The 15,195-nt window shown below is 41.4% G+C and overlaps 1 protein-coding gene across 2 annotated transcripts in view; it reads right to left on the bottom strand.

Annotated features, from left to right (window-relative positions):
• Positions 1-15,195, bottom strand: part of LOC106811622 (protein turtle homolog A-like) — a 138,482-nt gene that overhangs the window by 36,975 nt on the left and 86,312 nt on the right. For both annotated transcript variants that reach the window (XM_014815326.1, XM_014815332.1), the window contains exons 3-5: positions 5,481-5,616; positions 1,985-2,111; positions 1,404-1,491 (exon numbers count right to left, since the gene is read on the bottom strand). In XM_014815326.1, the coding sequence (XP_014670812.1) occupies positions 1,404-1,491; positions 1,985-2,111; positions 5,481-5,616 (351 nt within the window). The remainder of the gene's footprint in view (positions 1-1,403; positions 1,492-1,984; positions 2,112-5,480; positions 5,617-15,195) is intronic.

The raw sequence follows: 15,195 nt of genomic DNA, 5'->3' as shown, positions 1-15,195 counted from the left end.
CGCGCGCGCGCACACACACACACACACACACACACACACACACACACACACACACACACACACACGCACGCGCACACGCGGACACGCATACACACACACACACGCACACACACACGCACGCACACACGCACGCACACACCTATATACACACGCGCGGGCTTCTACGCACGCACGCACGCACGCACGCACACACACACTCGCACACACACACATGCACACACACGACGCATATATACGTACAGATAGGGGTGAAAGGGACAGAAGGACACGGAGACAGAGAGTGGAAGAAGGGGTAGGTATAGCTGGGGCCACTGAGTGAGCTCAAGAGGGGGCGTGGGAGGGAGAAAGGAGGGTGCAAGAAGGAAACTCCACTGCAACTACTAATCAGATACATCGCTGCAGGGGGAAAACAGGTAGATACGGTCTCTATTATACCATAGCATACTATGCCAGCGGTACGGGATTTAAATTGCATAGCACACGTACACGCGCGTGCGCACATGCACGCTCACCCTGTAAAAACGAAATGAGTTTTTCCCGGACGATGAGGTTTCTATGAATGCCTTTCTACATAAGCGAAATGATAGTCGCAAACATTCCTCCAGCAGTTTCATACAACTGCCACGTCATCCATCACGTATACGACGAACTCGCACATACAGAATCTCGACTGCAGTCAATTACGTTTACCGTGCACCACATATAGTAAGCATTTCTCATATCCTTCCATCATATATCCCTCCCGTTGTACTTCCATAGATTTTTTATTGCATCGATCCACTACTTCTAGTACATATCAGCGCTGCTTTCTCATATCCTGCTTAACCTTTACCTTTACCTTTACCTTTACCTTAACCTTTACCCAATTCGTGATATCAACCACGCGATATGCAATACCTGACTCCCTAAGCCAAGACCGTAAGAATTTTCCTAGCTAACCTCGTTTGCTTACGCCAGGTCCACGTTATCGTAACTTTGGCCACTGTATAACATAGCTCTTCTCGGGTTATGTTTAAAAAGGAAACAAAAATAAATGCAATTCGTGTTCGCTGTGCATAATCCCAGGAAATAAATAATTCAGCAATAGTTTTATCGTAGATATTTGTTTAGATGCAGCAGGCAATGATTGGGGTTCGATATATAAGCTAGTGAGTGGCGATGATATGCGATGATAGTATCGATAATAAATAACGAGCAATGTTCAAGTCGGCATTATTTCCGTCAGGGATTTGAAGGGGAATTTACTGACCTGCAAGAAAATGCATATATAATTTTTTACCTTTAGAAAGTGCTGAACCTAAACAATATAAAATCCTGATAAAATGAAACTGTTCGCTATAGGTGTGGAGGCATTCTCACCGGATTATACATGAAGAGTAAGTATGTAGTCATAATTTTATTACCGTGTACTTCTAGGAAGACCCATGTCCCATTTCCTGTGTCAGTTCTGTCTGGCTTGTTGAAGAACTCTACTTTGCACTCATACCATCCCTGCAGTAAATAAAACAACAACTGGTTGAATGTGTCCACGCATGCAAATAACGCAGTTTACTAATATCACACGCGTAAAATCATGCATCAATATACGCGTAAACGCTTGGAAATTACAAGCTTGGAGACAGTGTAAAGGGTTGTGAGTCTAGATGTCTATACGTCCGATACAAAGCGCTGGGAGTAAGAGCCTATCCTGCATGTTTTTAACCGGTGCACTGCCTTAGCGCACGATCCATTCAATAATTGTTCAATGCTCACGATTCTCTCGCCTAGCTAAGGCATTCAGTTTCAGCAGATATCACTGCAGCCTGTCACATTATGAGCTGCACGCGGCCATTCGGGTCACCTTCCACAGCATAATAATCATTCCGCAGTGGCGCGCACAGATCTCATCTAAACTGTCCCAATTTCTTTTATATAGGTGCGCTGATGGTGCAGGCTTTGCTCGCAGCGTCTCGGCAAGGGAATTCGCAACTGCTAAATACGCTACCTCGTCCTCGATCCTGAGGTTAGCAATTCTTAGCGAAGCATCATCCACCAGGCTCAAGCGATCGATGTAGTCCTGGTGTTCGTGCGGCACGTACGGTGGCAGAATGATGTAGACTGGCTTCTCAAACCTGTCAGCAGTGAAACAATGGTACACTGCAGTGACGTGTATTGGTGTGTGTGTGTGTGTGTGTGTGTGTGTGTGTGTGTGTGTGTGTGTGTGTGTGTGTTTTGTGTGTGTGATATGTGTGGGTGGTGGTGTGTGCGTGTAGGTGCCCGCGCGTGTGAGTGTTTGTGTCTGTATGTGTGTGTGTCCTGTGTATTGTTGTGTCGTGCGGGTGTGCGGTGCGTTGTGTGTGGTGTGGTGTGTGTGTGTGGTGTGTGTGTGTGTGTGTGTCTGTGTGTGTCGTGCGCGCGCGCGTGTGGTGTGCGATTGTGTGTGGTGGTGTGTTTGTGGTGTGTTGTGTGTGTGTGGTGTGTGTGTGTGTGTGTGTGTGTGTGTGTGTGTGTGTGTGTGTGTGTGTGTGTGTGTGTGTGTGTGTGTGTGTGTGTGTGTGTGTGTGTGTGTGTGTGTGTGTGAGGTGGCTAAGGAGTATATTTGCAACCCCATCTTATGGCCTAGAAATGTACAGAGTCTATCCGTGTGTAGAAATTGTTGTGTGCAGAAGTGCAGCTTTGAAATATTCCCAATGGATATGACATTTATGAACATCTGATGCATGAGTGAGATATGTATTGGCAACGAATTTACTAACGGCTGTAAATATATATAATCGAAACAGTAAAAATTCTAAATTTTCTGCAGAACCCACAGACCAATGGCTCATAATAGGAACATAGAAGTTTCTTACAGCACGTCCATAAAATATTCCATAAGGCCACGTAAAAATTACTATACAGGCAGTTGTGCTATACTTAAAGTGGTTCACTTGCTCATAACATCTGCAGAAGGCAAGAAAAACTTTTAGATAACCAAGATGGCGAGGAAGCGAGTGATCGAATGTAACGTAGTACAACCCCCTTAACATAGGAATCGTAAACTATATCATATTCATATTATCAGTTAAACCTGGATTTAACTTGATAAAACTGGGCTTGGGATACCACCAGAACACTTTTTTTTTTTTTTTAGCTTTCAGCGCTATTTGCAGTTAAATTATGGCTTTCGGGGTTTTATTGCCCAATGTGTACTTTACAAGTAATTCTGCACGATGAATATCCTTATATGTCCGTTAGTTGAACTTATGAATCTGATTTCTATATATATGTCTCGGACCTGCACGTTGTAAAATCCAATTAGTAAAAATCGTAATTGTAAAAATCACAAACAGTGAGCTACTGTCTGTACTGGCTGTAAATTTCTAGCTGAGGCAAACTTCGCATAAATTTCTGTTAAAGTCGAGATCGCACAGTCAATATCATGATATATGTATATATATAATAAAAACAAAAATTTGTACTTTATGTTGCTAATACATGAATGCATGGGGGATATATGAGAAACTAGCAATAAAAAAAGGATTTCCCTGCGGGATACTGAAATTTAAGTATCCCCATCCTGACATAATTTTGAATAGCGCAAATATAGGCAAAGAATAGGCAATAGGCTATAGGCTATAGACTATAGGCTATAGGCTATAGGCAATAGGCTATAGGCAAAGAATAGGCGTGCTCTAAACACCTTGCTATTATCGGTTGTTTTTAATTAGCAGTGATTTACTATATATGGTATGACTAGTTTGATTAGCACTTACACAAATAATTAAAGTTGATTTCTTTTTACCAGTCTGATACTGCTGTACGCATTAATTTGTTTACTCCTGCGGCCAAGACATCTTAATCACAAAGCCCAGCATAACATTCTTCAGACACCTTTAACAATCATGTAGACCCGAATACCGAACAAGATCAAAAATTGAGCTACGAACAAATAATTCTAGGCCAATTTCCTTGTGTCACTGTCGAGTCCTAACAGTTAAACCAACTCCGTGACCGGTTGTTAAGTTATTTCCTAAGATTCAATAGAGTACCTTGCCTATACTAACCTAAAACTTCTAAAACCTTTCTAAACCTAACCCTGCATACTATAGCCTCAGTGTGTAAAGCTCACCTATCTGTTCATGGCACATTCATTCCACGATTCAGCAGCAAGAGCTAGTGCGGGTAAATAAATCCGCAAATGCCTCTATGGTCGCGGTACCTATACTTCCTATGACCTTGACTGTTTCTGACACAGACGCAGTCAACATTACAAAGGATGTTTTTAGCAAATCTGTTACGCTGTCAGTTAACAGTTCAATTACACCACTAGAAAAAATGAACATGAAAATGCCTTTCCTAATTACTGTTACTCTGCAAAACAACCCATTACATGGTTTTTCCATCTTAAGTACGGCTCTTACTTCTTGAAGACAGCTTAAACAATCGGACATGCAAATAGCACCTACGTACTAGCGCCAGTGGCATAGGCCTCATCTCATAGTATCAGGAGTAAGATATATTATATTATATTATTATTATATTATAATATAAGGCCTATATTATCTTACTCCTGATAGTATGATAATGAAAAAAACGGAAGACGAAACGGAATCATTAGGTGAACGTTCTGCATGATATGGAACCACTGCCACGTGCACGGGGGTATGTTTGCAAACGAGTGCAAGTTTCTATACATTATTCAGAATCAATCATCGTCCAGTATATATAAATAATTTCTGGCGAAATATGAATGGCTATTTCGCTGGCTTGTCGATCGCAAATTGCGCGATGATAATTGCCAAGAAAATAAATTCCTTATCCAAGGTGAGAGAATTATGCTTGAATATACACATTCTCTGCTACACAACACAGTTCTGCACACTGCAAACATGAGAAACGAAAGAAGTAAATTGATATAGGTGTTATGCCTGCCTGCTAATGCTATAGCGACATGGTTATTTCCACAGACATTGATTAGGATATACGAGTGATAATATAGGAACATAGGACGTGCAACCAGCGCATAGTTGATTTTACTATATAGGCATGTGTTGTTGACGGAATCCCTTTGATTATGGTTAGATACTTTAGTTTTGTAGGTTCTATATTTATGTACGAATAATTCAGTTGTAAACACAATAATGACTACTCTTCGTTCAAACCTCGTGACCTGTACTGATCGTGTATGCAGACATCACATTTTCTTCATTGGCTGCGTTTGCATCCGCATGCACCTGCTGTCATGCAATGTTCAGATTGCGTGTAAGCTGGCTCATCATTATATGTCTCACCTCGGATTCCTCATGTAGCGAATTGTGAAGAATCATCCTACTTGCGTCACCAATTAGCTGTATATCGATCACACGAGTGTAATCCTACGCTCTATATGGCGTGAAGCTGTTAAATAACGACTGTAGCTTTATCCATATAGTATCCGTCATATGCTGGCAGTACGTGCTAACCACTCTACCCACCCTCACACCTATACCCACCCTCACATCCTACCTATATATACTTACCCTTTCCTATCCCACTGTACCACGAAGTCAACTCTGTCATTCCCTGGAAAGTGAACGACACAGGGCAGTGTTGCACTCTCGCCAACGATTCCTGGCACAGTCGGACTACCAGCAGGGGGCGCCCTTCGAACGCGACCTACAACAATGAGACAGAAAATTCATAATGATATTCAGGCATGTATGTAGACACAAATAGGCACGCACGCATGCACGCATGCACGCCCGCCCGCACGCACGCACGCACGTACGCACTCACTCACTCACTCACTCACTCACTCACTCACTCACTCACTCACACACGCCCACGCACGCACGCACGCACGCACGCCCACGCACGCACGCCCCCCGCGCGCACACACCACACACACACATACACACACACACACACACACACACACACACACACACCACACACACACACGCACACACACACACATAAAAACATCTTGTTGTCTTGTTGCCTTTCTGTGTGCGCCAGCAGCGCTCGACAGCATCAGAAATAATGAGTCCCCGTTTTTGATCATCATACATCTCACAGCACGCATCATCTGTGGTGCGACTTGACATGAAATGGTATCAGGTTCCTTTAGAGCCAACAATAGGATTGTAAACTACAACGCCAATGTGCGCCATAACCTCAAACGCAGACGAAAGAAAGGAAATGACGTATTACATGGCTTCCATAGTAAATGCCCCAGCCTTGTTAGCAAACTAGCAATACTCGAAGAAAGGGCAACGCTGGATGAAAGCAGGAGGCGGCGATTGAATAAAACAGTGCATTTCCGTGTCACACAATAAATTGTGACATAACACAGTTATACACAATGAGCAAACGTATTTAGTAAGCAAGCGTTCAGAATGTACCCGGGAAATCGCGTGGCTGGTGAATCATTGCATGGAGCAAACTAGAGCACTCGGAGAGCACAGACCTCCGCTAAGGCAGCTGAATTCTCTCAATGTGAAATTTTTATTAATTAATTAATTAATTAATTAAGTGGAAAAATTAATTAATTAATTAATTAAATAAATAATTAATTGGATCCGGAATTAGTGCGAGCGTGCAGGTGGGGGAGGACTGTGGTTGCCCCTTAGCCTGTGGTTGCGTGTTTGTAAGTCTACAGCCAGCACACCTAGCGGAAGTGAACTGAAACGTGCATGTTAACAAACCCACAAACCAACACTCAAACACACGCCGATGAAAACATTACCTCGCGAGGTAACCAGCGAGCAGCCAGACCGTCCGCACGCGTGTATAGCTCGCTATAGCTACCTTCTACTCACGCCTACCTTCGTCAGGCTCATTAATTTCTCGTTGCCAAGACGAGATGACGAGACACACGCGCGCGAGATCGAAACGACGAAGACTGAGGCGATGCAAACGTATCAGCTTTCCCACACGAGCAGCATCGCTCACCTTCTCTCATCTTTAGCGCAGGGGTAGAAATTAACTTTTAAACACGGGAGTCCAACGGAAACCTACAACCTATACCCACAAAAAGAGGGAGTCCGCAGCAAAATGACGGAGTCCGCAGTCTGAAGTTCAAAATTAAAGATATTAACAATAACGCATGTGCATATTTTAAAGATTCATGCGGTTGCATGTCTGCCAAATTTTCTTTGGACATTTGCTGAAAAACGTACAGTAATTCTGCGAGGCCGTGCTCTGGAACGAACTAGTTAGTATGGCAGAATTTTCAGAGAGTCATACGGACTCCTGCATATATGTCAAATCAGGGAGTCCGACAGTAAATCAGGGAGTATTTGACTCCGGACTCCCGTTAATTTCGCACCCTGCTAGCGTCACACTAACCTTACCCCGTATACACTATAAGCCAGGTGCTGCTTCTTACTTACTTTGTCGTACGCAGCGACAATTAATTTGCATAGAGAGATTCAATTTGTGTAATATGTTTGCGTAGCTATGCGCTCCCATCATTGCCGCTGGCGTGGATCAAGTGAGATATGAGCCATTCTCTGCGGATATATCAGAAAAATGTTCCGACCCAGCGATGGTCGTACGTACTACAATAAAGAAGCTAAAGATCCCTCGTGCGCGCCTAAATTGCCTGGGAAATTTCGGAAGCAAATTGGAAAAGACAGCCATGAATAATGAAGACACTGTGGTCATAAGAAGGGGACATTAGGGACGCAATTCCTCGTGCTGCTGCTACCTATGTAGCGGTGAACGCCAACAGGGGGCGATCGCCGTACAAGAGTGGAATGAATACCGTCAGATGCCGATGACTGCATCTAAAACAGAAAAGAACCCGAACTTTTAGTTACGAACGACGCATGATGACAGCACGACACTTTGGCTTCACAACCGCCGGACTCGTGGTTATTCCAGTTTACCGTGATACAAATAACGGCCAGGCTCATCTCTCTCTCTCTCTCTCTCTCTCTCTCTCTCTCTCTCTCTCTCTCTCTCTCTATATATATATATATATATATAATATAAATAACTGCAGTAGACGCGGACTGACAATGAACAGGCAGGCTCTTAGGTCCCGTGAGACGCAATCATCCCACAGTTCACACATTGTGCGGATGCTATTCTACAGCGCAGTGAAATAAATCGATATGAGAACACACTCTGGCACACACAACACGCCTGGAAATAAAACATAACCTCGAAGCACGACAATACTAAGTCATTGACCGTATTAGTGTCTTTGTTGCGAATCAGAGCGCACTAGCACCCCGCCTCCCGAAGAAAACCTAATCAAGTGGGTGGATTTTATAAACATATGCTATAAGGCAAATCAAATTTGAAAAAAAGTTGTGTCATAAGACATGTGGAAAACAACTAGACTTTAGCTATTTACGGTATATATATATAAACGATATAACCATGCGATATATATACATTATATCAAGAGCGTATAAAGAAGGAGAGCTTACAACGGTGAAATGCTGAAACCATGTTGCAGTATTAGTCGAATTAATAAACTTTCCCCTGTTTTATTTTGACGATTCTTTGCAGTATTATTGATAAGCTGTCCTAGCTACATTGTTAATATAAAACAAACCGCATGTCCCTACGATGCCCCTACGCTGAGATAATGAGCGGTGAACATCTGGTATTTTCGCCGAAAACCGACTCGAGATACCTGCTGACAGCGACTGTCTCTCGCTTTGAGATAACTTCGAGAAACCTCGCGTGTTTCCGTCAATGATTGACAAATGGAATAAATGACGTTAGTTATTGATTGCCATATAGTGATGACGCCCACCTCACGCCCACCTCACGCTGGATGTATAGTAAACTCTGCAGTACCGACGGAATTTTGCACAAGGGAGAGATAGTGATCCGCTAGGGGACGGCTCTGATTGGCTAATTTTGTCTCTTATTTATTTTATTATTTATTATTTTTGGCTAATTTTGTTTTATTTTAGAATTAGAGATAAGGTTAGGATTAGGGTTAGGGTTAGGGTTAAGGTTAGGGTTAGGGTTAACTGATTTCTATATCCACAACTTATTTCTACATTCACTATCTCTCCCCTGAGACCTACTAGTACTGACGTAAGTCCGCGCTACCATGGCGCTAAACAGCGGCGACCGGAAGCAACACACTGGTCACAAAGCGAGAGACAGTGCTAAGAATGCTCCAATACTGCAAAGAATCGTCAAAATAAAACGGGGAAAGTTTATTAATTCGACTAATACTGCAACATCGTTTCAGCATTTCACCGTTGTACGCTCTCCTTCTTTTTACACTCTTGATTATATGTACATATATAAGTTTATACATAAACGTAAATTATAAAATAAAATAAAATAAAATATATTGTATATACACTAGAGAAATGTAAGCTTAATATAGAAATATACTATAGCTATATATATAGATATATAATATATAGATATATAATATATAGATATATAGATATATAGGTATATAAATATATAGAGATATAGCTATATATTATTATAGAAATATAGAATAATAGAGAAATATGCCTTCGTGTTATACGGTTATAGGGACAGAAGGAAGAACATTTTAAATCCTGCCAATTTTAATTGTAGCAAGCTACCCATATTTTTCGTTTTTTATCAAGACCACAGAACTGAATTGGACATTTTCCAGGTTATATCCTCTGAAAAAAAAATTCATCACTGGTCGATATCTCTTGATGCCAAGCCGGAATGGTTAATTATGTTCAAAGTATGAACGAAGCCGCACTTAAATTGTGTGTAATTTTCAAATTTAATAAATAAGTGATCTTAATGTGGCAAGCTTCTAGCTCCTCTGCAAACAATCCCGTGACTCATTATATAACTCTATACTAGGAATTATAATGGCAAAAACCTGGAGTGCATGTTAATGCTCTGCGGTTTATTGCCGGCAAGTGCTGCGGGAAAATCGGTGTGATAATATTACGAAATTAATTCGACTTTGATGTAAAAAGGTACATCATCTCTGAACGCGATATCTCAACAATCACGCGGCTTAAAATGTAAAGCGCCGCGTGGGTGACACGCCACGAGATTTCTGAGCATTTCTGAATAATTATTATCAAGAGCGTATAAAGAAGGATCCTTCTTTATACGCTCTTGATATTATATATGTATGCAGCATCTAGAATATCCACACAATCATCTGTCGCTTCACATATGCAATATGGCTCACAAAGAAAAAAAACAAGCATGTAATTGACAAGGAAAAACGATAGTTTTAAAATCAATCACTTGCTACTTTGAAGCGCTCTTAAAAATGCAGTGCATTATCACTCGTGACAAACCGAAACGTCATGCAGAGTGTGATAGCGTTTACAATTATTAGTACATAATAATTATGTTGGCTTGAAACACTGCGGGATATATACACGAGAACAGTTCGCACCGGGAATGCATTCGCGATGTTTGCTATCCCATTGCCCAAAATGACGCAGTTCTAGCAACCCTTAACATTTTAGCATCGTTCACATTGTGCAAGAGGGCATATGATATATGCGATATGTTCTACATGGTTGCTCATATAAAAAAAATACACTTGCGTCACCAAATCACTGCACATTTCGTTAGGTGAATGCAACGTACTCATTACCAAGTTACGCACCTAAGCTGCAATTTCATACAAAGTCCCACTTATCTAAACGTGAAATAGAAACTAACTCGCGCCTTATGTACGGTAACTGTGATCACAGAGACGTACGTGAACATTGTTCAGGGGTCTGCCTAAACAAACTGCATCAGCTACATGCACCCACGCAGCGTGCACTTTGCCGCAAACAGTGGCTTTTTGTCCGCGATCGCAGATCCAGATTGCAGTCGCTTTCCCATTTACTTCCAACTGCTAGAGGATCAGTGCACTATAAAGAGTACCTCTGTGCAGTCAAAGCAGAAACTACATGTCTACAAAGAGTCTTTTATTATCATAAAATTATACGGCATTTCTTCGTCAGAAGCCATTCGACTTTAGTCTCTTGCAATTTTGCGCGCTAATAAGAAAAGAGAAACGCATACAGTACAACATATAATCTCTCCTGGCAAACTGTCTACTCACCTACGCTCGTCTTCTCTCCCTACAGCAGAACGTCTATCATTCGTGCACGAACGTACATCTGGTATTCGCATAAGCGCATAACAGAGCGTACATTAGCAATCAGAGATGAACTTAACTAAAAATCGCAGTGCTTCAACGCGTTTAGCGTGCGAGGAATGTACGGAATCATTTTGCTTTAGCGGTTTAGATTTATCACAGCAGATCGCACCCGTAACACAATAAACTGCACCGTACCACTAGAACGTGCTGGCTGTCAGCCATGTGTCGTTTTACCGCGGCTTCATGGACTGCCACCAACACTGTGAATAGTTCGATGAACCGCCATTACCATTTCATCTAACTTAAAAGACATCGCATGTAAGTGCGAAACGTTTTTGCACACTCTATATTGATTTCTCTGCCCATAAATAGGCAATTTACAGAAATCTAATTTCCATCAAAGAGGTATTTTTAAATTATATTACCCGCAGTAGTCCGCATAAGGTGCCAACTTTAAGTCAAACTGACAGCACGTGTTGACGGATGCAGACCGCGTGAAACCATGCACAGTTCATAACCGCTAGCGCCCCCATACTCTACACACACTGCTAGAATGCCTTTATGTAGAGACCCCACTCACGAATTTAATTAAGTTCCGACAGGGGAAGTGACGCCAGCAGAAGTGACGTCAGAATATGATAACAGCGGACCGCGATGCTTTGCGCTCTATATAGGCAAGTTGACTCCGCCCGCAATCAAAGGAGGTGATTTCTTGTAATTGAATAACGCTTCGAGCATCTCCCAGTTAACGACGTTGCCCAGCCAATTTCCCATGCACGCAAAACTCCATATATCCATATGAACCCCAATTCAAGATATGATATTGGCTTGAACCAGATGTATTACTGATCGGTTGCAGTTATCTCTGCGATGATATGACTGAATGGAAAAGAACCCATTGCCAGGCGATTCAGACAAGGTATAGGCTTAGGCATGCCAGCAAGCGATTACTAAGAAATATTCCCATAGGAGCTCTACATACAATGCTACGATTTTAAATTTGAAAAGATTTCACATTAGATTCAGTGGAGATGAGTTAACGCATTGAATCTGAATACATCATAGACTTTTTTCCTCACGCGAAGTTTAACGTCGGACCTCTAACTGTATATTATGTAATAATACGGCGGGTTTAAAGCAAATAAAAACATTTAAAAAAATAACAAATTAAAACATGCAACCTAGAGAGGATCCCTCTAACCCCAACCACAGTCCAATGATCGCATCGCAAAATATATGTTGAAAAATATGTTGTTATACTAAACTAAACATAAACCTTAGCTCATTGTAACGGCACCACCATCCTGGCCCGATGTCAAACTATATACTGAATACAAATGAAGGTACTTATAAACTTAATCATCAGGACCTACGTACGTTAGTCGAAAAAGATTACTACTACGCACAAATCCAGATTGTAAACATAACGTAGACTAATTCGTCAATGAGGCTCCTAGATATTGCGGGAAACGGCGACTTCAGTGTTATAAATGCTACGTACTTCTATGCAAGAGTTTATGAATAGATGTACAGTATGAGATGAACTAGCTCATACGGCTCCCACCGATTGCAATTAAACTATTTAAAAATAATGCGGTAAATGTTAAATAAAAAACAACATTTGAACTGTCCGTGTCATTAATTATATAGTTCCCTGAATAGCAAGAGTCCTATTTATAGGCAATTATTTAGCTTCATTTGGTCTTTTTTGTTTAACGGATACTCCTAGACAATTACGCTTCCTAGACTTTCCCCATTACGATATTGCTGCCAACCTAATTTCATTACCCACATCACCCTCGTTATGTGAAGTAATAGGCAATCTAAGAGATGAGCAAGAACGCTGACGTTTCGTGTTTTTTTTATTACACGCATCAGTACACTCGCCGTTCTTTCCGGCCACTGCCACATAGCATCTCGTTTACACAAGCCCCTGGTTGGACAACTAGAGCAAATAATCATTCTCTATATATGCGACAACAATTACTTCACGCGACGTTACAGTGCCAAGAAATTTACATATATTTCTCGATTCCTCGCGACGACGTGATTAGCCATGTATCGCTTGATATGATGATGACGCGTTGCTGTCATAATCGACCTACAGTCACACTCTCAATTAACATTGAAATTGACATTGACATTGACATTGACATAGACATTCAATTTGAAGGACAGACATATTCCTACTAGTATAGATGAATAATTATAGTGTAAATAGAATGTATAATTATTATCTACGAAATGTCTTCAATCATTGTTGACTGGCAAGGCAATATATAGCCAGACGCAGAGCATCGCCGAAAATTTTACTGCCCATGCGATCGAGGCACACGCCAGATCGAACTGCAGACGTTTTATTGCATCACAGCGTTTTTCATTTGCTCAGAACATTCATTCTTAAACGAGGTGTAAATACTTGTCGTTTATGGTTTGGACATTTTTTTCGAATCGCATTCAGTCGCTCGCGCGCTGTCGCACCTTGAATATTTGGCGGTCTAACTTAGAGTCAACCGTTGGGAACTAACTCCGTTGACAAGTTTTATACAAAAACTTCATCCCTAGTGGGACAGCATTCGGAGAACGCTCACGCATCTCCGCTAGTGCGTGAATCAGAACGTACACTTTACGCTTAGTTAATCAGATCACGCTGACTGTGCGTTTTCTCTCGCTGTCAACTGGCGATTTAGCTACAGGAACACGTATATAAGCTCGTTTTTTTCTGATTCCAAATCCGGTTATGTCAGCTGTTCAACGAAGTTTTTGGAGACGTGATGTGGCTTTTGTGACACCTAATACGAATGGTGGATGGTCGGATCATTTTTTCTTACGGCATTTGTCTTTAAATAATTTTTCTTAGTTGGATAGCTGATAGGGCATGAAATACGTAGGGCGTATAATGGTATATCTACAACAGCTAGCAATATAGGTGCCAGCTAATTGACCTAAAGTGACCTTACATTCATACAAACAGCTAACGTTGCGTTAAATAAAAAATACCCAATTTATGTGTTTCGATATAATTGTGTTTTACAGTAGAAAATAATATAAATGTGCTATATTATTATATATATAATAATATATATACTATATTATATATTATATATGCAGCCACATAGATTACCCTTTTCAGTTGTGAAGAAAAACAATTCACCTAAGGTACAGAAATTTCAAAGTTACACCGTTTGTATTTCCTTCGTCGGTAAAACGATTGCAATTTTACATGTTCACTCACATGTTAAATGGCGCAAAAAGTTGGGCGCGTCGCATAACGACGCTGGGAACACGAGGCAAGAAGCTGCTAGGCTAGCCACGTATCAAAATTATTACCATTTCTGGAGCTGATTGAGTGGAAGAAAACGTTGCAATGCAGATTGAGTGTTTATTCAGTGAGCAAGTCTCTTGGGGGACTTCGGAAAATGAAGGCAAGCCCAAGCAGTCTTGTAAGACATGTCATCATACCCGCAGCAGCTCTGGTAAATATATAATGGGCTCTTTCATTTATCGTTGGCAGATGAATATGTCAGATAGGAGGGTTAAGATGGATGTGCAAGAGATATCTAACCCTTGGTGTGCGTTTAACACCGGGGGAGCGATCTTTCAGACGTGTTATTATGTATGCATGCTGCTAGCTGGGAAAACATAAATAGCAGAGCTCTGACTCTACACGATATGAGTAGGGGACATGCCGTATTATTATCTCATTAATAAAGTGGATTCCTGTCGACATTAGGGCGTACTCACGGTGACACGCCCCACTAGGACTATTCCTCTAGGTCTAGGATATACCCCTACAGGTCATGATTCTCAGGGATATATGCTGCTACAAGGTATATATACTCCATCCCTAGGACATCTTTTCCAGATGATCCCACCAATATAATTAATTTATATGCTCTTATTTTCCTTCTTGTGAACTTTAACCATTTCTGAATTGAATTTCGGTGTAAGGAAACGCCGCGACTGAATCGTGTACACACGGAGGCGATGGCACCTTGGAACAATGGGTTCACAGTACATCACCCAGTTACATACAACTGCAACCAGCGCCCCAACGTGCTAGCTGTAACCACCAAAGTTCATCTTGGCAATTCCTGTTAATACGATAGCCCAATCTGATCGAAGTATCAATTGACAAGTCTAATCAGGAATGTGATGTGCAAAAAATC

The sequence above is a fragment of the Priapulus caudatus genome, unplaced genomic scaffold (genome assembly GCF_000485595.1).
Source record: "Priapulus caudatus unplaced genomic scaffold, Priapulus_caudatus-5.0.1 Scaffold19, whole genome shotgun sequence".
Taxonomy (NCBI): Eukaryota; Metazoa; Priapulida; class Priapulimorpha; order Priapulimorphida; family Priapulidae; genus Priapulus; species Priapulus caudatus.
This window is presented reverse-complemented; position numbering and strand designations above follow the sequence as displayed.